The sequence below is a fragment of the Eptatretus burgeri genome, chromosome 6 (genome assembly GCF_056783735.1).
Source record: "Eptatretus burgeri isolate ZD-2024b chromosome 6, Ebu_testis_v1, whole genome shotgun sequence".
NCBI classification, from domain to species: domain Eukaryota; kingdom Metazoa; phylum Chordata; class Myxini; order Myxiniformes; family Myxinidae; genus Eptatretus; species Eptatretus burgeri.
The window spans coordinates 60,464,942-60,489,686 of NC_140966.1; the positions used below are offsets into that span (position 1 = coordinate 60,464,942).

The 24,745-nt window shown below is 44.1% G+C and overlaps 1 protein-coding gene across 10 annotated transcripts in view; it reads right to left on the reverse strand.

Moving 5' to 3' along the window:
* Positions 1-24,745, reverse strand: part of LOC147024903 (uncharacterized) — a 112,928-nt gene that overhangs the window by 17,947 nt on the left and 70,236 nt on the right. For 7 of the 10 annotated variants that reach the window (XM_085885266.1, XM_085885273.1, XM_085885271.1 and 4 more), the window contains 4 exons: positions 12,944-17,272; positions 12,453-12,519; positions 11,815-11,979; positions 8,533-11,488 (listed from right to left, as the gene is read on the reverse strand). In XM_085885266.1, the coding sequence (XP_085741392.1) occupies positions 13,630-17,272 (3,643 nt within the window). In that variant the 3' untranslated portion in view covers positions 8,533-11,488; positions 11,815-11,979; positions 12,453-12,519; positions 12,944-13,629. Of the gene's footprint in view, positions 1-7,745; positions 8,260-8,532; positions 11,489-11,814; positions 11,980-12,452; positions 12,520-12,943; positions 17,273-24,745 lie in introns of those variants that run through there. The other 3 variants (XM_085885267.1, XM_085885268.1, XM_085885269.1) reach the window with 3 other exon arrangements.

Sequence of the window (24,745 nt, forward strand, 5' to 3'; positions counted from 1 at the left end):
GTCAGGCTTTGCAAGACCTACATGTGTCTCTTTGCCACCCAGGGGTAACCAGAATGGCACATTTCGTGCGCAGACAAAACCTTCCCTATTCTATCGAAGATATTAAACAAATGAATGCTTCATGCCCTGTTTGTGCTGAACTAAAACCCAGATTCTATGGCGCGGCATCTGGCAGGTTGATCAAGGCCACTTCTCCCTTCGAGAGACTAAATATCGACTTCAAAGGGCCCCTGCCGACCGAGACAGACAACAGATACATATTCACTGTTGTTGATGAATACTCAAGGTTCCCTTTCGCATTTCCGTGCTTGGATATGACCTCGGGCACTGTCGTGAAATGTCTGTCTGACCTCTTCGCTATTTTTGGGAAACCTTCGTGCATACATTCAGACAGAGGGCCGTGTTTCATGTCGGCCGGGCTAAAACAGTTCCTATTAGAGCACGGCATAGCAACTAGTCGAACGACGGGTTACAACCCACAGGGTAATGGGCAGGTGGAACGATATCATGGAATCATTTGGAAAGCCGTAACTCTGGCGCTGAAATCGAGAGGACTGGGGCCCGAGCAGTGGGAGGTTACCCTTCTCGACGCTCTGAATTCCATACGCTCTTTGCTCTGTACGTCCACCAATGCGACTCCTCACGAACGAATGTTTACTCACCAGCGACGTTATGTTGATGGCCAAACGGTGCCCAACTGGCTAACCTATCCCGGAACAGTGTTCATGAAACGCCCGGTACGACAAAGCAAGTATGAACCCATGGTGGAGGAGGTCGAACTCATCGATGCTAATCCAGAGTATGCTCATGTCAGACTTCCTGATGGCAGGGAGACCACTGTGTCGGTTCGCCATTTGGCTCCCTCAGGTACTCCTCCCGCAGGTACACCACCATCTGGCACTCCTCCCTCTGACATTCCCTCCCCAGGTGTTCCCCCCCAGGAACTCCACCCGGGAATGGTGGCGACGGAGCTGCCGCGTTCCACCTGAGAGCGATCGAGGAGTCATCCCCGGCACGAGTCGAGGCTCACCAAGAGGATCGGAAGCCTCCCTCAAGTGAAACCGCCATTTACTCCCGGAGAGGTCGACGGATAAAACCCCCTCGCCGACTCGATCTGTAAAGGGGATTATCGGCATCCTCGATGCTCATGCTCCTATATGCTCATTATATCATATATCAATGCTCATTACCATGCTCCTACAACTCAAAATAATCCTCACTGCTTGGAATGTATGCTTCTGTAGTTTAAATAGTTCGCGCTGCTTGAAATGTATACTCCTATAGCGCTGAAGTAATCATGATGCGTTAGTTGGGCCTCTAGTTACATTTTAAAGACGGGGAGAATGTGGTGAATTGAAGGACGTGACGCGTGATCACATGTCGCGCGGCTCGCACACGGGATAGATAAAGCCAAGATTCCGCGCGGTCAGAGGGATTGTCCCTGGGGCATTGTCATTTACGGCGGCGGTCCACTTGGTGCTCGTTGAATGGTGATAATTGAGAGTATACCGGACTCTGTGCTTATGCTGATTTATTTTGCGGTGATCTACTGCACATGTATACATTGCTACATATGTACTCCTAGCTACACCTGTATCCCCTGATGTGCCCGTAGAAGTGGCTTCAATCAAGTGGAATAAAGCCTACACTCTGAAGGTTGTTCCCTCGCTTTCATTTCAACGTCGACTTTTGTGGTGTCGTGGCAGAGGTGCGAACAGGCAGACACGAGCCGGAGGGTAACGCAACTCCGCTTTATTGCCTCGAGCGAGAGGGTGGGCGGAGGATGTCCGTAACTCCGCTTTAGTACGCACTCGATGCACCCTACAGGCACACGACATACAAGCCACTACTAATGATTCCACATGCTGCTAACTGGTGCTACAAGTCTCGAGCGGGCGAGTCGGGACATATGAAGCCATAACCACGTGACCACCACCATCCGTGACTCGGGGCTCCGGCCATACACCACACTCCACCCCCTCCAAAATGACAATTATAATGACAAGCATAATTGGCAAAGAACACTACGACACAAAAAGCAAAGAGTAACAAAATGACATCAATCATGCAAAACCTGCCAAGCACCACGTCGCTCGACCTAACCCTGGGGCGATGGTCGGGCTGAGAATCAAACCCAGATGAGATGGTTCAAAAGAAAGCGTGCTTCATCTGCACAACCTGTTACAATAATGCCGTTGTTTTAATCTGGCACATAATTCACTCTTCTATTCCCATCACATCATATACTGTGTTGGTGCGAGTGGGTGGAATTCCAAATTCAGTGGACTGGGTGCTTGAGTACTGAGTTGCACGACGAAGTTAACGGTGTTTGCAGACCATCATCACAATGGCCGTTTTAAAGATATAAAGAGGGAAGTCTGGGAGCACAGTATAACTATGCAGCAGAAGCGCCCCAGGCGGCCCATGCCTTCACGGCTTCCAGCGAGGTCGAGGTGACACCCCAGGCGAACCTCCCCCGGCACCATCAAATGCCCCCGGTCGACAAGCTGGCTCGTTAACCTCAGACAGGACCGAATCAGGTAAACACCCCGAGCCTGCAAGCCCTGCGGGCGCCAGCGCGGCTGACCTTGGCTAGATCAGAGGTTTGCGGTCCATGGCACCCAGCACGTCTGACCTTGGCGAAACCAGGGGTGGGGGTGACGCTGAACAGCGAACCTGCCCCGGCTGCCCGCCATCAACCCGAACCAGGCAATTATCCGGCTCCATTACTAGCTGCCCCACACCAAAATCGCGCACCAGTGCCGGGCGCAACACCGCCCCTGCCACCGACCCCTTAGGTCGCAGCAAATCCAGCCGAGACTTCAACGCAGGTCCATACAGACGATCAGCGCTGGCTGATCAGCATGTGGTATCATTAGTAGTGGCTTGTAGGTCGTGTGCCTGTAGGGTGCATCGAGTGCGTACTAAAGCGGAGTTACGGGCATCCTACGCCTACCCTCTCGCTCGAGGCAATAAAGCGGAGTTGTGTTACCCTCCGGCTCGTGTCTGCCTGTTCGCACCTCGGCCACGACACCACAAATTTCACCTTTTCACCTCTCCTCTGGCTGGACTTCTGTATTCCGTCTGTGCTTGCTGGGCTCTGGCGGGCAGTGTCGTTGTTAGTTGGTCATGCTCAACCATCCGATGCATCGATGTTCGATTCAAAAAAGGATCCGAATGCAGGCCCCCAATGCCCGAGGATTGCCCCGGGAATTTTTGACCACGTTGGATCCGTTCTGTGGACCGTGTCAGAAACGGCTTGAAAAAGCCAAAGCTTGAAAAGGACCCTCACAATGAGGGACAATTTTGAAAAGATATCCTTACAAAGACTTTACAATCTTCATTCACCGACAATAAAACTTTAGAAGCACATGTTCAAGGGTTTTTTAAAATGTCATCGAAATTGTGGGGGGGGGGGGCCCCGGGGCCATGGCCCCACCTGGCCATCCCTAAGTCCGGTAGTGCTCTCACCCCTCTCTCTCAAAGCAACCATCCCACTCTTCTCCCTCCAAGCCTCCCTCTCACCTTTTTCAAAAACTCCCCCCCTCCTCCCCTCACGTTTCTCCCTCAACTGTCCCCACTCACCGTTCTCCCACCATTCACCCCCCTCACTCACCCTTCTCAAAGTTGCCCCCCCCTCACATCCACAAAGCTGCCACCTTCCCCTGCCCTCTCACCTCCATCTCGCCTGGTGTTGGCTCAGTGGTTCGGGTGGCGGCTTGAGATCTGAGGGTCCTGAGTTCAAGCCCCGTTGGCCGCTGAATTAATACACCAGGGGGTTTACTCAGCCTGTCATCCTTCGGAGGTCGGCGAAATGAGTAGCAGTTCCAGTGTGTGTACTGGTAGAGGGGCACTGCATCAGCGACACAGTCACGCTTCAAGAAATGATAGCTACCCCGGCAGCTAAGCTGCCATACGACCACCTCCATCTCATCACTCCACCTCCTCAAATCCTCAACTGCCTTTTGCCTCCTCTCTGCCCCCCCCCTCTCCCCCAGCATCACAGAGCCTTTTCTGCTCCTCATGCGGCTCCCTCCCCTTGCTATTCTGCAATTCCCCACACTCTTTCAACAACTCTCCTTACCTCTTCCCCACTCCTCCCTTGTCCTACCCTCCCCCTCCCTTCCCCTTCCATCACCTGCACCCAAAGTCTCCTCCTCTCCCTCTTCATTAACAGTGTGGACCTCAAATATCCGGGGCCTTCGCTCAAACCTGACAGATCTTTCCATACAGGTTGTCACTGACAAAACCAGACATAATCTACCTAACAGAAACTTTCCTCGCTCAAGACATCCCTGACTCCCGAGTGTCTCTCCCTGGTGACTCCCTCCTCCGGTATGACAGACCTGAGCCTCGTCCGAGTGAAGGAGTAGCTCTCTTCATCAAAGACTCTATTCCTCCATGCACTGCCCTCACTCCCCCACACCCCCAAGGCTACGGCTTCCCCTCCACTCCCACCTCATGCTTATATGTGTACTGTACCATCCACCAAATAGTGATGACTCCCTTTACACCTGACAATCCGAAAACATGGACCAACTTCTTTCCTCTCATCCGAACTCTCTCTTCCTCATATGTGGTGGCTTCAATTGTCATCATGCCAGTTGGCTGGGTGTGGGTACCTCTCTCACCTGTCATGGCACTTCAGCAAAAGCCTTCTGCGACTCATTGGGACTGACTCAATCAGTCAATTTCCTGACCCGGATCTCAACCAATGGAACTATCTTGTCTGGATCTGATTTTGACAAATTTTCCTGAAAATATCTGCTGGTCTTCCGCTGATCCAATCGGTTCTTCTGACCACGTGCTTGTCAAAGTGGACATCTCTCTGGCTGTTATCAGAGAACCACCTCAGCGCCGTCGAGTCTGGCATTTCACTCAAGCCGACTGGCAGGGTCTCCAAGCAGCCATCACACTTCAAGAATGGTCTCCCATCGCTACTTTCTCCAACATCAACTCATCCTGGGAATTATTTTAAAGAAACTTGCTCTCCCTCATGCACAGATTTATCCCCTCTTCTCTTCAGTTGTCCTACCCTTCCAGCCATGGTTCACTGAAACTTGTGGCGAGGAAGTTGTCTTGAAACAACTTGCCTTTGCCTCATGGAAAGCAAACCCAAATGAGGATAACGTAAGTTCCTTCCATAAAGCTCGGAACAAGTGTGTATCTACCCTCAGGAAAGCCAGAAAACAACATCTTTCTAATCTCAAATCTGAACTTTCAAACCTCTCTCCCTCTTCCAAATCCTGGTGGCAGCCAATCAAATCTGTTTCTGGTATTTCTTCCCCCCTCCATCCCCTCCCTTACCTCAAATGGCCACATTGCTGATACCACATGTGAAAAGGCTGAATGCCTAAACTCGGTGTTTGCATCGAAATCTTGTGTTCAAAACCCATTGCTTTCTGTACCCACCCAACCAAGTTGCACTCAACTATCCCTGGACTCTGTGTCCTTTTCTCCTGACAAGGTGGAGAGCTTGCTGGCAAACCTCGACTCAGATTCTGCAACCGGTCCAGACAGCATCAGCCCAATGTGTCCCAAAAACCTGCTCCTCTGCTCTTGCTCACCTTCTCTCTGTTCTATTCACCCTCTCACTTGCTCAAGGTCAACTGCCATCTGCTTGGAAATCAGCAAACATTACTGCCCTGCACAAAAAATGTGCAAAAACAGATCCCTGCAACTACAGACCAATCAGCCTTCTCCCAATCATCAGCAAGATTATGGAATCCATCATCGCTTCAGACATTAAATCCTTCCTCTTCTCCAATAGCTTGATTTCCGATCATCAATTTGGTTTCAGAGCAGGTCACTCTTCCCTGGATATGCTGCTTCTGCTCTCCCAACAATGGATGGATGTCCTCAATGCCGGACATGAAAACAGAGCAATATCGCATGCTTTTGACATGTTCTGGCACCCTGCCCTGCTCACCAAACTCTCTTCCTATGGTATCCAAGGCCATCTCCACTCATGGCTCGCAGACTTCTTCTCCTGTCACAGTCACCGTGTGGCCATAAATTGAGTTCTTTCATCCCCTCTTCCTGTCCAGTCTAGAGTTACTCAAAACAGAGTTCTGGACCCTGTTCTTTTTCTGCTTCTGGGTCTCACTATCTGCCATGATCTTTCCAGGAAAGTCACATTTCCAACCTGGCCTCAAAAGCCAGTCCGACTGGGAATCCTCCGCCGTGCAAAGTCCTTCCTCGGCCCACCTGAGCTCCTGACCACATACAAAGTTTTCGGCTGCAGCCTGATGGAGTACTGCCCTCCACTTTGGGCTGGTGCTCCTGCCTCCCACCTTTCTCGGCTTCACGCTGTGGAAACCAAGGAATTTCGGATCATTGGCATCTCCCGCGATGAGGCTGAGTCTTTGGGCTTCTCACTCTCTCACCACAGGCAGGTCGGTGGTCTTGGTCTTTCTGTCTTCTACCGTCTCCTCTCCGGTCACGCCCCTCCCCCCCCCCTGCTCTGTCTGCGACTTGTCCCCACCATATTTCTGCAGAGCGCTCAAGGTCCGCCAACAATCCCCTTCTGGAAAAACTACCAAAATTACGAATCACTGCTCACCTTCACTCCTTCATTCTTCTTTTTTCCTGCCTTTGGAATAAACTTCCTCACTCTGTTCAGTCCCATTCTCCCCTCCAGACCTTCAAAACAGCTGTTCACCACCACCTCTTATCGTCCCCCATCCAAATGCTCGATCTTTTCTACCCCCGTTAATCCACCCCAAACCTTTATCCTTCAAATTCCCTGCTTTCTTTCCTGAAAGTCCCTGTAATGTTCATCTTGTGTACCCCGTGTTCCCCGCTCCATCCCTCTCCTTTCCACAGATCTCTGAATGTCTCTGTTTCCCACTGTTTTGTCCTTCCCACTCCCACCCCTCTTGTCTCATGCCCCTCTTGTTGTTCCTTGTGTGTTAGTTCTCTTGCGAACCTCGACAAGGTATTCAAAAAAAAAGAAAAAAAAGTTGAAAATCCTGAATAAATAGTACAAAGTTGGGGCAAACCATACGATTTAACACGTAAGTGACACTGACAATGTCATGCTACCCTCTGCCATCTTGACTAACATAGCATTGAGACGTTAAGTGTCAAAATCACGAAAGTTCGCACTCGGTGGTGGGAAGAACTAATGTACAGAGTGTGCCGTGTTTCATTTGAATATATTTAACTGTTTTGGAGAAAATGAATAAAAGGCATTAATCTTCAACACACCCTTGTTGAATAGACTTTATTGTTAACAACGTAAAATATATTCATCGGCCCTGAAATTTTGAGTAGGCCTCACCTACCCAGAGTTACAGCTGCAGCCCAATAGCCAGCAACTTTGCAGCAAATTCCACAACTGTCGATATTCGTAACCCACGTCCAGGCCGCTACGCCAGTCCAATTCTTTATCGGAACTCGCATTGTGGAAGCAAACGGCCTGTGATTGCTGTCGCTCCCAGCACCTCTTTCTGAGTCCATCAAGTTATTTTGTGGTACTTCAATATACCCAGATATGTTTAAAATACAATTTGGAGATTTACAGTTGTATAAAAACTTTCCTTCTATATTAATAACATCGAAACTATTTTTACCAATTAATATAGCCTTCAGCTCCTGAAGAGGGGATAAAACAAAATGAAAGACGTGTGCAAATGTCATCCACTGCCTGAGATGTTCACACCAAATATGAGTGTGTCTAATTCAAATATGCGGGGAGGAGCAAGTGCCACCCCTTGTCACCCCCCCCACCCCTCCTCCCACAATATCAACACAATTTCCAGGCGTCATTCACTGTGTCTACTTTCCTGAAGAAAAGATGAACAAGGAAAATTATGCTAAATGTGATGTCTGTAAAGGAAAATCGTTTTGAAATGTTTCCTTAAAATGGGGATTCATGGTCAGGTTTTCAGCCAAACCCGAGAAGGTATTTGGTGGGACTCAACCTGGACAATACCCCCAGAATATTTTGTGTTGTGTCCATTGAATGAGATTTCATTTTCTTCACAAGGTCATGTGGTTTTAATTGGAGAGGAGTGTAAAAGCCTGTCAAAAATGATGGGTTGGAATAATATTATTCAAAATATTCAAGGACACTGGAAGAAACGATGTTTCGTAACAAGAAGAGTTATTTTAAAACACTACATGTACAAATGTTACCCGATTTTCTTTATCTTCTTGGAACTTTCATTTCGATGGTACAGCCTCATGAGTGTGCCAAAGTCTGAAGCCTCGGCCCAGCATCAGATGTACTTGTATCTTCTTCATTTATTAGATATCCTACAGATGTAAAGGAACACGCGATTTACTCTGCTCATGTTACACATCATGTGCAGCAAATTTTACCTCCCTGTGCCTTGCATTTATTGTTATTTCTAAAAAGTTTCTGTGCACCGCCCTTGATGCCTGGTTGCAAGTCACCATCTACATTTTATTAGTCTGTTATGAAAAATGTTTTTTTGAGTTGTTTTATCCTGAAAAATATACTGTAGTGAACACACAGTCATGTTAAAAGATTGGCCTTAAATCGTTCTTGTGAAGGGGGACAGACAAATACACACTGTGTTTTATATGGGTAGATTGATTTATTGATGAGTTTGCAATTTCAGAAAGACAACATTCAGTTCAGTAAAGGTCAATACTCATAATGCTTTGGTGAACAGTTTGTGTGAATGGCGATTAAGGATGGTCGATATTTTGAAAGGGAGGTAGAGATGAAAATATGGAGATGATAAAATTAAAGGGTGAATAAAATCAGCTGATATAATGATGGAGGTGTTGGATGAAGACAATCCTGTTGAAGAGCATAATGACAAGACAGAGAACATTAGTATGAATATGTGAGTTCTGGGACAAGCCAATTTAACATTGAAGTCAATGGGGAATATGGAAAAACTATGTGATCACCCTCCAAGAGAGATAAGGAGGAGTGTGTGGTGGAGAGAAAGAAAGAGAGGGGGGAGGGAGAGGCAAGGGGGTAATGTGGGAGAACGAGAGGGGAAAGAGGTCTGGGGAGGGGGAGAAGGAGGTTGGTGGGAGAGAGCAAATAAGACCAAAGCTGACCTTGCCGTGATACTAACCCCCCGGGGATCTTTGACTGGTCGAGGGTTAAACATGACCATCACCGCCGTGCCTCAACACAGAGCACCAATTCCTGTGTGTTTTGTATTTTCCGGCGATGGCCCCGCTTCACACAGGGGTGACAAAGGTTTCATAGGCTCATACTGTGTCCTCCTGAACCAGATAATATGGAGAACTGACTGAATTACAACACAATGACTGCAGTCAGTCATCATGCTGGGGTCCTGTTCCTGCTGAAATCCCTCAACAACGTGCTGTTCCTGTTGTTGCTGCTGCAGTCAGTCATGATAGCGAGGCTTCTGTTCCTGTGCGAACCCCTCAATAATGTGCTGTTCCTGTTGTTGCTGCTGCAGTCAGTCATCACAGTGAGGCTTCTGTTCCTGTGCGAACCCCTCAATAATGTGCTGTTCCTGTTGTTGCTGCTGCAGTCAGTCATCACAGCGAGGCTTCTGTTTCTTTTGGGGGTTTTTTTGCATTTTGTATCAATGTTTTTTTTTGTATTTTGTACGTTTTTTTTTTTTTTTTACATTTTGTACAGGGTGTCCCAAAAGTCACCTGGGGATTTAAAAATTAAATAACATTTCTGTTTTTTCATAATTTGTTTTTCTTTTCTTTTCTTTTCAGAATTTCGATTAACATTTCGAAATTACCCACGATCTGGAAGACCACATTCAGTCTGTTTGCAGATTAATCGTGAACGTGTACTCGACAGTGTTCAAGAAGAACCAGGAACATCGATCCGCAGACATTCTGACCAGTTGGGGTTGTCTCGGATGTCAATGTATCGCATACTAAGAAACGATTTGCACCTGTACCCATAGAAAGTGCAATTGGTGCAAAAGTTGAAACCGACTGATCATAGATAACGTTTATATGACTCAGTCCAAATTCAGAGGTTGGTCAATGAAGAAAACGAATTTGTTCAGAAACTGATTATGAGCGATGAAGCTCATTTCCATTTGAATGGTTTTGTGAATAAGCAGAACTGTAGGTTCTGGGGATTAGAGAATCCTTGGGCCATTCATCAACGTGAGTTGCATCCTCTCAAATGCACTGTCTGGTGTGCTGTAACGTCAGAAAGGATTATCGGCCCTTATTTTTTTTGAAAAGGAGGATGGCAGTGCAACGACGGTCACCAGTGAGAGGTATCGAGCCATGCTCGAAAATTTTGGGCGTCCTGTCGTAGTGGTGGTCGTATGGCAGCTTAGCTGCCGGGGTAGCTATCATTTCTTGAGGCGCGACTGTGTCGCTGATGCAGTGCCCCTCCACCATTACACACACTGGAACTGGTACTCATTTCGCCGACCTCAGAAGGATGACAGACTGAGTCAACCACCTGGTGTATTAATTCAGTGGCCGACGGGGCTTGAACTCAGGACCCTAGGATCCCAAGCCGCCAACCTAACCACTGAGCCAACACCAGGCTTGTCCTGCAGTGAAGGATAAACCTGAGATGTGGTTTCAACAAGATGGAGCCACTGCCCACATGGCATGAGCCATGGTGGAGCTTCTAAGGCAAATTTTTGGACACCGGATAATTTCGTGAAATTCTGAAATTTATTGGCCATCACGTTCTGCTGATTTAACACCTCCCAATTATTTTCTTTGGGGTTACCTAAAGGAGCGTGTTTACATCTGTGCAGAAATTCGAGGGCTTCAGCCAGAGTTATTGTCCACAGTTATGAAAAATGCTGTCGAAAGAGCCCTTCTCTGCGAAGCCGAAAATGGAGGACATCTAAGCTGCATCATTTTTCATAAATAAAGCAAATTTATCTCCATTTTGTAAATTTTCTTTTGGGATAAAAATAACCATAGATTATTAAAAAACAGAAATGTTCTGTAATTTCTAAATCCCTTGGTGACCTGGGACACCCTGTATAAGTATTTTTTTTGTATTTTCTATGTTTTTTTTTGTTGTATTTTGTAGTAGTTTTTTGGGTGTGGGGGAGGGGGGATTTTCAGGTTTTTTTTTTTTTTTGCATCTTATATAAATAGTTCCCCCCTCCCCCCCCCCACATTTTTTTTTTGCATTTTGTACAAGTAAGTAGCTTCTTCTTATTCAAAAAGTCGCTTTCGGAAGAGCTCGTGGAGCGAATGGATCAGACAAATCCGTTACAAGGGTGTGTAATAGACAAATCCAGGAAGCCAACCATGCATGCATGTGGTGGGCAAGGTGAACAAGTTGCTGCTGGATATATCCTGCTGACACCATGGTGATTCTGGTCAAAATTCCAGCACTTTCCTTTGCTACTTGCTTTTTCTGCTTCAATTGTTCTATGAATAAGAGTTTTTCCTTTCTTTTCATCAGTTGTTCTTATTGCTGCTTCAGCCGTTGCTCTTCTTTCCTATTATGACACCACTCAGAGACATTCTGCTCACGTTGTTGCTGTTGATTCAGTTTCAAAGTTGATCAAGATCATGCCAACAGCTGAAAGGGAAGGAGGAAAAATGAAAGGTAATGTTGGAGTGTAAATGTGTTTGTACAATCACTAAGTCATGCACGCTGGTAGCTGCAGCAAACACCGAGGGTTGATTGCTCCAGTTCCCTTCATGAGTGACAGACCTGAATGGCATTGATTATGTGGATTAGGGAGAGACCTCACCTGCCTGATGTATTCACTTGAATTATTAAAAACTCTTCACTCAGTATTATTAAGTTCTCATCATGATATTTTGAATAAGTGACAGATTGAAAAACTTGGACTCAAAAAGTGCGCAAATAATTAAATAATGTCATTCGAGTGTTAATGGTACCTGTCGTTCTGGAGATTGGTTTTCAGTTAAAAGTTTTTGGATCAGCCATTTGAAATAGCTTGATATTTCTTCTCATATTCCTGGAGCACTTCAACGTGGGAGCGAGTGGATCAGGACCAAACATCGCATCTTCTTCTCCATCAGGTATTACAATAACATCTTCTTCTGCACACATCAACAAAAGGAAGTCAAAAACACCCAACAGCACTGTCATCATAATCTCCATCATTATCATGCCATTCAACACAACACTGGAATGAATAGAATAGCTACCGATATTTACATCTCTCTCCTTTCCCTCTCCATCGAACCATGATGATCTGCTTGTGGAAGGCAACTCGAGTCATCCCAAGCTAATTGAAAGTGAGATTGTAAATATTTGGTTTTTCAAACAATGAGTTTTAATGATCATCCAGGTGCACACAATGACTCCTGTATGGATAAATTAATCGTCATGCCAGACTTCCACCAATTGGAAGATTTGTTTGGAGATTCTGGTTTCGAGTGCAGTAAAATATTCGTTTGTTCTCAACACTTCTGACGCACAGAAAAGTGGGACACGATTCAGGTGAAGAACATGAAGTTTAGACAAAGTTAGGAATCATTTGTAATGCAAGGCAGGAATCTTGGCAACTTACGATCCAACCGACGTGATGATTGCAGATGAGGGGGTGGAGGAGGGAATCCGCAACGCTTCTGAGGGGACTTTGAAAAAAAAACAATAGAAATATGAAAGATTAAATACATTGATCTCTTCATCAGTTTGATAACTTATTCAGGAAAGGGCACAAAAGCAAATGCACTGAATGAACAGGTAATCAAGGAAAAAGTGAATTTGGTGATTTCATTCAATCGAGGGGAGTTCAACTTCTTGTTATTTATAATGCATGGTGAATGGTGATGGTCATGCCAATTAGTTACCTTTCACTCCAAAATTATAATTACAATTATCTCCAGAATTAAGGATATCCTTCTTCATCAAAGGAACAGCAGAACAAAGTATTAACAGCAGTCTCGAGAAGATGAAACGCCAACATATCGTTCCACTTCACATATTGATCTTGGGGCTGGCTGTGTTTGCACCCAATATGTTCACACCAACTTTTCCAAAGTATTGAAAAGTGCTTACCTGTTGAATTTCCTGCATATGGTGCAATGGCCCCTTGCCAACATGCTGTTTCTGTTGTTCCTGTTTCTGCTGTTGCAGGCAATCATCATGGTGAGGTTTCTGTTCCTGGTGGAACTTCTCAAAGACTTGCTGTTGTGGATGCTGCCGCCAGTCATTACGGTGAGGCTTGAATTCCTGGTGGAACCTCTGAAAACCATGCTGTTTTTGTTGTTGATGCTTCTGCCAGTCATTATGGTGAGGCCTGAATTCATGGTGGAACCTCTGAAAACTGTGCTGTTTTTGTTGCTGATGTTGCTGCCAGTCATTATAGTGAGGCTTGAATTCCTGTTGGAACGACTGAAAACCGTGCTGTTCTTGTTGCTGATGCTACTGCCAGTAATTACGATAAGGCTTGTGTTCCTGGTGACGCTTCTCAAAACTGTCCTGTTTTTTGTTTTTCATGCTGCCACCAGTGATTACGGTGAGGCTTCTATCCCTGATAGAAGCTCTCAAAACTATGCTGTTGTTCTCCCTGCTCTTGCTGTCTCTGTTCTCGCCATCTCTGTTCTTCTTCCTGTTCTCGCTGTCTATGCTCTCGCTGTCTCTGGTCTTCTTCCTGTCCTCACTGTCTCTGTTCTTGTCGTCTCTGTTCTTCTTCCTGTTCTCTCCTTTGTTCTTCTTGCTGTTGTCTCCATTGCGCATTTCTTTTAATTTCCACCTTTTTTCTCTCTTTTCTTTTGTAATTTTTGCTTTCTCTTTTCTTTCAATCTTTCCTTCAAAGCTTCTTCTATTTTCCATAGTTCTTCCAGTTTTCGCCGTCTCTCTTCTTCTTCCTGTTCTCGTTGTCTCTGTTCTTCCGGTTCTATCCATATCTGTTCTTCCTGCTCTTGCTGTCTCTGTTCTTCTTCCTGTTCTCGCTGTCTCTGTTTGCACTGTCTCTCTTCTTCTTCCTGTTCTCGTCGTCTCTGTTCTTCTTGCTGTTGTCTCCATTGTGCATTTATTTTTATTTCCTCCTTTTTCTCTCTTTGCTTTTGTAATTTTTGCTTTCTCTTTTCTTGACTTATTTCCTTCAAAACTTCTTCTATTTTCCATAGTTCTACCAGTTCTCGCCGTCTCTGTTCTTCTTGCTGTTGTCTCCATTGTGCATTTCTTGTAATTTCCTCCTTTGTCTCTCTTTGCTTTTGTAATTTTTGCTTTGTCTTTTCTTGACTTATTTCCTTCAAAACTTCTTCCATTTTCCATAGTTCTACCAGTTCTCGCCGTCTCTGTTCTCGCTGTCTCTGTTCTTCTTCCTGTTCTCGCTGTCTCTGTTCTTCTTCCTGTTCTCGCTGCCTCTGTTCTTCTTCCTGTTCTCGCTGTCTCTGTTCTTCTTCTTCCTGTTCTTGCTGTCTCTGTTCTTCCTCTTCTCGCTGTTTCTGTTCTTCTTCTCGCTGTCTCTGTTGTTCTTCTTCCTGCTCTCGCTGTCTCTGTTCTGCTTCTTCCTGTTCTCGCTGTCTCTGTTCTTCCTCTTCTCGCTGTTTCTGTTCTTCTTCTTCTCGCTGTCTCTGTTCTTTTTCTTCCTGCTCTCGCTGTCTCTGTTCTTCTTGCTGTTCTCGCTGTCTCTGTTCTTCCTGTTCTCGCTGTCTCTGTTCTTCTTCCTGTTCTCGATGTCTCTGTTCTTCTTCCTGTTCTCGCTGTCTCTGTTCTTCTTCTTGCTGTTCTCGCTGTCTCTGTTCGACTTCTTCCTGTTCTCGCTGTCTCTGTTCGACTTCTTCCTGTTCTCGCTGTCTCTGTTCGACTTCTTCCTGTTCTCGCTGTCTCTGTTCTTCCTGTTCTCGCTGTCTCTTTTCTTCTTCCTGTTCTCGATGTCTCTGTTCTTCTTCCTGTTCTCGCTGTCTCTGTTCTTCTTCTTGCTGTTCTCGCTGTCTCTGTTCGACTTCTTCCTGTTCTCGCTGTCTCTGTTCTACTTCTTCCTGCTCTCGCTGTCTCTGTTCTGCTTCTTCCTGTTCTCGCTGTCTCTGTTCTTCCTCTTCTCGCTGTTTCTGTTCTTCTTCTCGCTGTCTCTGTTGTTCTTCTTCCTGCTCTCGCTGTCTCTGTTCAACTTCTTCCTGTTCTCGCTGTCTCTGTTCTTCCTGTTCTCGCTGTCTCTGTTCTTCCTGTTCTCGCTGTCTCTGTTCTTCCTGTTCTTGCTGTCTCTGTTCTTCCTGTTCCTGTTCTCGCTGTCTCTGTTCTTCCTGTTCTCGCTGTCTCTGTTCTTCCTGTTCTCGCTGTTTCTGTTCTTCCTGTTCTCGCTGTCTCTGTTCTTCTTCTTCCTGTTCTCGCTGTCTCTGTTCTTCTTCTTCTTGTTCTCGCTGTCTCTGTTCTTCTTCTTCCTGTTCTCGCTGTCTCTGTTCTTCTTCTTCCTGTTCTCGCTGTCTCTGTTCTTCTTCTTCCTGTTCTCGCTGTCTCTGTTCTTCCTGTTCTCGCTGTCTCTGTTCTTCCTGTTCTTGCTGTCTCTGTTCTTCTTCTTCCTGTTCTCGCTGTCTCTGTTCTTCCTGTTCTCGCTGTCTCTGTTCTTCCTGTTCTCGCTGTCTCTGTTCTTCCTGTTCTCGCTGTTTCTGTTCTTCCTGTTCTCGCTGTCTCTGTTCTTCTTCTTCCTGTTCTCGCTGTCTCTGTTCTTCTTCTTCTTGTTCTCGCTGTCTCTGTTCTTCTTCTTCCTGTTCTCGCTGTCTCTGTTCTTCTTCTTCCTGTTCTCGCTGTCTCTGTTCTTCTTCTTCCTGTTCTCGCAGTCTCTGTTCTTCTTCTTCCTGTTCTCGCTGTCTCTGTTCTTCTTCTTCTTGTTCTCGCTGTCTCTGTTCTTCCTGTTCTCGCTGTCTCTGTTCTTCTTCCTGTTCTCGCTGTCTCTGTTCTTCTTCTTCCTGTTCTCGCTGTCTCTGTTCTTCTTCTTCCTGTTCTCGCTGTCTCTGTTCTTCCTGTTCTCGCTGTCTCTGTTCTTGCTGTCTCTGTTCTTCCTGTTCTCGCTGTCTCTGTTCTTCCTGTTCTCGCTGTCTCTGTTCGTCCTGTTCTCGCTGTCTCTGTTCTTCCTGTTCTCGCTGTCTCTGTTCTTCCTGTTCTCGCTGTCTCTGTTCTTCCTGTTCTCGCTGTCTCTGTTCTTCCTGTTCTCGCTGTCTCTGTTCTTCCTGTTCTCGCTGTCTCTGTTCTTCCTGTTCTCGCTGTCTCTGTTCTTCCTGTTCTCGCTGTCTCTGTTCGTCCTGTTCTCGCTGTCTCTGTTCTTCCTGTTCTCGCTGTCTCTGTTCTTCCTGTTCTCGCTGTCTCTGTTCGTCCTGTTCTCGCTGTCTCTGTTCTTCCTGTTCTCGCTGTCTCTGTTCTTCCTGTTCTCGCTGTCTCTGTTCTTCCTGTTCTCGCTGTCTCTGTTCTTCCTGTTCTCGCTGTCTCTGTTCTTCCTGTTCTCGCTGTCTCTGTTCTTCCTGTTCTCGCTGTCTCTGTTCTTCCTGTTCTCGCTGTCTCTGTTCTTCCTGTTCTCGCTGTCTCTGTTCTTCCTGTTCTCGCTGTCTCTGTTCTTCCTGTTCTCGCTGTCTCTGTTCGTCCTGTTCTCGCTGTCTCAGTTCTTCCTGTTCTCGCTGTCTCTGTTCTTCCTGTTCTCGCTGTCTCTGTTCTTCCTGTTCTCGCTGTCTCTGTTCTTCCTGTTCTCGCTGTCTCTGTTCTTCCTGTTCTCGCTGTCTCTGTTCGTCCTGTTCTCGCTGTCTCTGTTCTTCCTGTTCTCGCTGTCTCTGTTCTTCCTGTTCTCGCTGTCTCTGTTCGTCCTGTTCTCGCTGTCTCTGTTCTTCCTGTTCTCGCTGTCTCTGTTCTTCCTGTTCTCGCTGTCTCTGTTCTGCTTCCTGTTTTCGCTGTCTCTGTTCTTCCTGTTCTCGCTGTCTCTGTTCTTCTTCCTGTTTTTCCTGTCTCTGTTCTTCTTCCTGTTCTCGCCATCTCTGTTGTTCCTTTCTTTTGTTTTCCTCATTTTCTTCTGTTTGCTTTTGTAATTTTTCCTTTTGCTTTGCTTTCTTTCCTTGCCAACGTGCACGTTTTTTCTGGCACAGCTCTTCTCGTTCTCTTTGCTCTTCATCATTTTTCCTCTGCATTTCTATTTTCATTTCATCTTCCAGTTTTGTTTTTCCCTGTTGTTCTTCCTCTATTTTTTTCTGGTTTTCTTTCTCTTTTGTCCATATGTCCTCATACGTTTGTTTCACTTCTTTCTCATGCAACGCTTGCTCTTGGAGCTGAATTAATTTCTGATCCCCCTCTCCATTTAATTCCTGCATCTGCACCACTTCCTTCTGTTGAACGTCCTTCAGCAATGGCTGTTCTGTCTTTCCCTTTTTTGTCTGTTCAGGTTTCTGGCCACATCGCAAACTGCAAGAAATTAAGAGAATGCTTTTCAGATCAAGAAAAATGCATGAATTTGGAAAAGACAAAAAGCATATTCCATGCATGTTGCATTGTTACATGAAATAAAACATCAATCCTGCACATTTAAGTTATTCATGGTTTAAAGGATGGACGTGGAATGATGAAATCAAAACATAAAACAGGAAAATACTTTATTGAGGAACAAAAAAGGAAGAAGACTTTGTCAAGCTGAAAAGGTGTGGAAGAAGAAGTAAACCTAATCTGATCTCGCTTTGAGAGGCTCACACTTTATGTGAGTAATTAAAGTTTTCACCAAAATAATAAACCCGGACGATAATTGCTCATTAAGCCAAAAAAAAAAAAAATCGCTGAAGGCAAAGGGTCTATTCAGAGGGGTGGTAAGATGGCCTGGAGCTCTGCATATTCACCTTTAAGCTGCCTTGTCTGGGTTTGAATCCTGATTAACTATAAACTATCATCCCGGTGTTTCATGGGCACAGTCATGCATCAATCTGCATGCTGTCCTTTAGATGGACGTTGTGCTGACATGTGTCTGAAACTGCTTGTCCCTTAAATCCTTTGTTGATGTTCTTTCCTTTGTAATGTCCTAAATTTGCTTTAAGAGGGAATTCGGCCTTGTAACGTCATAAAGGCATGAGTTTTGGTGCTAGAATGCAGGTTTTGGTGGAAAGGTGAGTAATGGAGATTTTCCCTGCAGATTTGAGGGCGAGTCAAGAGACTCAAGGAGGGGATCCCCTTTATTCGTGGCCAAACTACTAAGAGGTGCCGTTGGGGCATAGCCGAGCGATGCCACAGGGTGGGCATACACTGAAGGGATAAATATGGGTGCAAAAGGACGCCGGGATGAGATGTGTCTTGGTTCACACTGTGGGTTTTCTCTTTGTGCACAGTCGGAACAGCAGACACATCCTGTTGCTTCAGCGCTTTCACGACCGAAGCCTGTCGTCCCTCCTGTAATTTTTGAGGTCCTGCCTTCAGCTCTCCTCTACCATGCCTGCTTGCGTGTGATTGGTCCTCAGCACAAGATTGGACTTGTTCCCCACTGAACCACATGTTTCCCTTTGGGATTTGGTTTGCTCAATCGAGCACATCTACGATATCTCGTCTTATTCGGCCAAGGCCGAACGAAGCGAGATAGAGGTCGTTTATTCCTGATACCTGAAACACCCTCCAACCCGTGCCTACAGAAAACAGACTTTTTGTAACACTGCCTGCATTTTCCATCCAACCATCATGTAATTTTGATTTAAAAACATGATCCATAGGTATGTGCTCTTATGTTGAAAGTTTTGTGTCTAATTTAAAAGTGAATAAAGGTGAAAAAGTGAGGATGGAAGAGAAAAAAAGTGAGGGCTTCAACCGACAATCCCCTACATGGTAAGCGATAGTTGTGGATGCCGATTACTATCTATTATTAACTATGCCAACTAATATGAAGGGAAAAGAGGGATGGGCAGCACCATGCATTTCAATCAGCCTGTTGGGTTCAGCCAGTGGGCCAATCACACCTATATGATTATGGGTGTAGTTAACGGTGGCATATGATCACTGCTCATCACATAACAACAACACTATTTAATGCGAAGTGTTTTCACACACCTGACAAGATATTTCATAGCACAATCCAAATAAAATCTCGAGCATGTAAATATTTCTTTTTAAAGTGCAGAAACAGGTATAGTGGGGCAACTTAGCAAAATATAGCATAACAATAGTGCATTTTGTGAGGAAAGCACCAAATTTGGCACACTGGTAGCCTATCATATTATGAACAGATTTGGATATTGGGCCATCTCAAAATTTTTGATGGCAGTGGAAAATGGCTGGCATAGCCATCGGCGGCTGAATTTGAGATGGCCCAATATCCAAATCTATTCATATGTTAAGCTACTAGTGTGCCAAATTTGGTGCTTTCCTCACAAAATGCACAATTGTTATGCTAAGTTGCCCCACTAGTAATTAAAAAAACTTTTCCAAATGTAAAAGGGTGTAGGTTTGGTCGACCAAAAACTATGTAAATAAGATAGATATGGTCACCATGAATTATCATGTGAAACCATCACTGCATCTTTCTTTGAATAATGGTTGTTCCCTGAACATTCTGCATCCATTTGCAACAATAGAGTGCATGGTGATAGTTTCCATGAATTAATTTTACCAGTGAAATATTAAATCATACATACGTACACACACACACACACACACACACACACACACACACACACACACACACACACACACACACACACACACACACACACACACACACACACACACACACACACACCCACGCACACGTTTGTGGTGATTACTCACTCAATAACTCAAATTGAGAGAGTGAGTGTCATTTGAACGCACAACTATTATTCAAAGAAAGATGTAGGGATAGTTTCACATGATAATTTATTGTGACCATCCCTACCTTGTTGACATACTTTTTGGCATAGCATCTCTCCATCCGTTTGCATTTTAAAAAACATGTTTTCAATGACTTGGATAAATTATTTTAATGACGAATAAAAAAAACAACAAAGAAAGCCAGCTCATCGCTCTTTTAAATGTCATAATGACGAATGATACATCACATTTGGATTTATTCCAATCAGCAGTGAAGATGTTTCCAAACCTCAATGTGTGGTATGTGGTGAAATTTTGTCAAATTATCAATGAAATGTGCAAAGCTTAACAGGCATCTTCGCGAAAAGCATAATGAACTCAAGGATAAGCCAATAGACTATTTTGTAAAAAAAAGAGACGTGAACTCGGTGTACAAAAGTTTGGAATCAATGGATCGTCAAAGGACAACGTCAATGCTCTCAAAGCTTCATTTAAAGTTTTCCACAAATTTCAAAAGAAAAGAAGCCGAACATAGTTACTAAGAAGCTCATTCTCCCCTGCATGGAAGATATTTGTCAAGAGTTTCTGGATGAAGGAGCCGTCAATAAAATATCTCAAATGACGCAATAGCTAAGAGAAGAAACAAAATGCCAACGGATGTGGAGGAACCGATTGTGTGTGAAATTTTATCAGCAAAGTATTTCAGCAACTTGATGAATGAACAGACCTCACCAATCAAGCAGTTCTATTGGTTTAATCTTGCTTACGAGCATGAGGAAGACTTTAAAGAAGAGTTTCTTCCTTTGATATCCCTACAAATAAACACAACTAGTGAAGCAATTTTCAAAGCATTGGATGACCACATTCAAAGTCGTAGCTTCTAATAGTTCAACATCGTGGGTTTATGCACAGATGGCGCAACAACCATGGTCGGAAAGTACTTAGGAGTGAGAGCACCGTTGTGTCAAATTATTCATCATATTATCCATTGAGAGAGTTGGGCGATAACGAAGATGAGCCCTTAATTGAATGGGGGTACTGAACGAGGTTGTTAAAATCATTAGCTTTGTGAAGACCAGGGCTCCTAATTCCGGTTTGTTTGCAAGTGTGTGAAAATATGGGAGCATCACACAAACAACTTATTTTTTCACACCGAGGTAAGGTGGCCATTACGAGGCAAAGTGATGTCAAGGGTATATGAGCTATGGAAAGAACTAGAAATGCTTCTTATGGAAAAGCAGAAAAAGGAGTGGGCTGAACTTTCCAAAAATGAAAGCTGGGTGATGAAGCTTTCCACCCAAGAGAATATTTTCTGTGAGGTAAACGAGCTGAATTTGTCTTGTCAAGGAAGAATGGCTTCAATATCCAAGGCATTTGATAAATTTGATGTATTCAAGGCAAAGTTAGCAGTTTGGAAAACACGAGTGAAACGTGGCTGTTTCTCCATGTTTTCCAAACTGTCAAGCTTGTGCAAGGAGAAAGATGTTCAACCCTCATTTCGTTGCTCATTGAGGAACATTTTCCTGTGATTTGATCACCATTTCAGAACTGAGAACGACCCCAGGAATGGCAATGGTTGGATCATCTACTATTCGGTGCACAGATGACTGAAGCATTAATAAGTTACAGATTGGAAGACAAAATCATCGAACTGAAGAATGACTTCCCTAAAAAAGAAATTTCAGAGTTGCCAGTCACTTCAATCTTTCTGAATCATCGTGAACAATTAATAATACCCGGAACTGTCATGACTTGTGGTCAAAGCTCTTCGACCATTTCCAACCACATATTTGTGCAACGCAGAGTTTTCTACGATGACCATGATTTGACAAAGCGACAAAACAGACTTGATGTGCATGAGAGAGAGAGAGAGAGAGAGAGAGAGAGAGAGAGAGAGAGAGAGAGAGAGAGAGAGAGAGAGAGAGAGAGAGAGAGAGAGAGATAGAGATAGAGATAGAGATAGAGATAGAGATAGAGATAGAGATAGAGATAGAGATAGAGATAGAGATATGCAAGCTCAAGTTTCTCACTGAAAAACAAAATGGTTTCAAACTCTGTGTACCCTAAGGCATTCAATGCATTCAAAAACATTCAAAATGCATTGAAAAAAAACAAATGCATTGCCAAATATATGAATTTGCCTTTGAAGAAATGTTTTCTTTTCTCCAAATGTATTGCGGTGTATAGATTGTTCACTTTCAATTGCTATTCTGAAAAAAGAGGACCGCTTGTCCTGAAGCTCACCTGCATCAGGAGCAACAGTCGCTCAAACACCCCTGAGACCATTAATTTTTTTTAATGCCGTGAACAAACTTTGGTACATCAAGGGTGATGAAGGTTGTGGTTAAGTTTCATTGAAATTCTGTTTTCAATTTCAATGAAGGTCGTGGTCAACGCTTTGCACAGCATTGGTGCTGATAAGCAGTCTCCTTGGCTATCAGGCACAATCCTGGACTGGTCGCCACTCTGGCACAGTATACCAGCATGCTGGCACTCATTTTACCGACCTTGGAAGGATGATAGGCCGAGTTAACCCCACCTGGTATTAATTCAACAGCTGAGCGGAATTTGGACTCAGGACCCTCGGATCCAAAGCTCACCACCCTAACCATTAAGCCAACACCAGGCACATCATTGAAAGATTAGGCTAAAAATGATATGTCGCACGACATCTCAAAAAACTTATGGACGGATTCTGACGAAACTTAGTGGACAATTTTGGTGTGTACCAATGACGTATTGTTTCGACTTCAGTGAAGATCCAGATTTGAAGCAAGATTTAAGGATTAAAATTTTTTTTAAAGTGATTCATCACCATTAAAAGATAGCACCAAAGACGATATGATCCTTCAAACCTCACTCCCAAAGTAAACTGTCAAATATCATAGTTTCTCATATCGTGAGTTTCGACCAATTACGGGCAACCTATTGTGTTCCAATTTCGTTGTGACGGAGGTGAATGATCTCACGTGAAGGACGCATTCTATGCCACGCTCGAGTCTGTGGTTGATGAGTGCCCCAGGCGAGATACACTTCGAGTCTTGGGGGATTTCAATGCATCGACTGGAACTGAGAGGGATGGTTATGAGATGTGAGTTGATCCCCGAGATGTGAGCTCAGTGATGGTTGCTGGAGGATGATCCAGAACTGCAGGTTCTACCGGAGTGCTTCAGTTCCTCAATACTGACGACCGGCTTGTTGTAGCAACTCTTAGTTGCACCTTAAATCCAGGAGAATGGCACCATCCCAGCCTAGGCTGGATGTTGGCAAGCTCAAGGATGAGACGGTAGCTGGGAAGTTTGCGAACAGGCTAGGTGGAGATTTGGGGGGTCTGGGTGCTTTGGGAGATCCAGGAGAGTTGTGGAGTGCCTTCAAGATCACCGTCCTTGTTGTTGCTGGTGGATGTCTTGGAACCCTCCGTGGGGTGGAGAAAAATTTTCTCTCTCAAAGGATACTGGATACTATTGACAAGAGTCACAGGTTCAGGTTTAATGACAGAGCTGAGCCGTTCAGGGGATTGAGGCATAAATCTGGATGTGTGCTGAGGGTGGGCAAGAAGGCCTTTGTGCGAGGAATCTGGAGGGGTAGAGCATCAGCTATGGTCAAGGTATTCTTGTCCTCCAAGAATACCTTTGCATTGTATTGCATTCCTCCAAGCATTGTGAAGGGGAATTCATGCATTGTGTTCCTCCATGCCAGTCTCTCGGTGTACTGCAGTTAGAGCAGAGGGTGGTGGGTTCTTGACAGAGGAGAAACGAAGTGAAGGCGCACTGGGCCGGTTACTTTGAGCGGCTGAGCCAGGCTGATCCACCAGCTGTTGAGTTAGATATCAGGGGTGTTACTATCCCAATTGCTAACCCTCCAATCAAGTGTGATCCACCTTCGTTTGTGGAAACAGGCTGTGGTGAACTGGTTGAAATGGGGTAAAGCTCCTGGGATCTGTGGCATCCATGCTGAACTTCTCAAGGTTGGTGGAAATGCTATAATCATGTCACTGCATGTAGTTCTGTGCTCTGCCTGGAACATAGGCATCATCCCAACTGATTGGAAGAGGAGCCTTGTTGCCCCTCTCTGGAAAGGGAGGGGTGATCACCAGAACTGTAACAACAACCAATGGGTGAGGCTGCTTTCAGTGCTGAGCAAGGTCTTTGCTCGGATTATTCTTGACAGGGTTCGCCACCATCTGCTTGAGCACCAGCGCCTGGAGCGTCAGGCTTTACTCCAAAGAGGTCAACAATTGACTATGTCCTTGCCCTTCGGTATACATATATATATATATATATATATATATATATATATATATATATATATATATATATATATATATATATATATATATATATACATATATATGTATATATATATATATATATGTATATATATATATATATACATATATATGTATATATATATATATATATATATATATATATATATATATATATATATATATATATATATATATATATATATATATATATATATATATATATATATATATATACATATATATGTATATATATATATATATATATATATATATATATATATATATATATATATATATATATATATATATACATATATATGTATATATATACATATATATGTATATATATATATATATATATATATATATATGTATATATATATATATATATATATATATATATATATATATATATATATATATATATATATATATATATATATATATATATATATATATATATATATATATATATATATATATATATATATATATATATATATATATATATATATATATATATATATATATATATATATATATATATATATATATATATATATATATATATATATATATATATATATATATATATATATATATATAATATATATGTATTGTTGTGGGTCGGTGGTGAGGAACGGCCGCCAGGTGGAGCAGTGGAGCAGTGGAACCGTCTCCCATCGAACACCCGGAATTGCAGGTCGTAACCTTCAGGCAACTCCGAAGGTCACGGGTAACTTAAGGACCGTGCTCACCAATTCTCTGACGGCTGCGGTTGGGTTAATAGCCCAATTTCAATATACCTAAGTACCCACGTCATCAAATTACCAGGGAAGTCACACCCT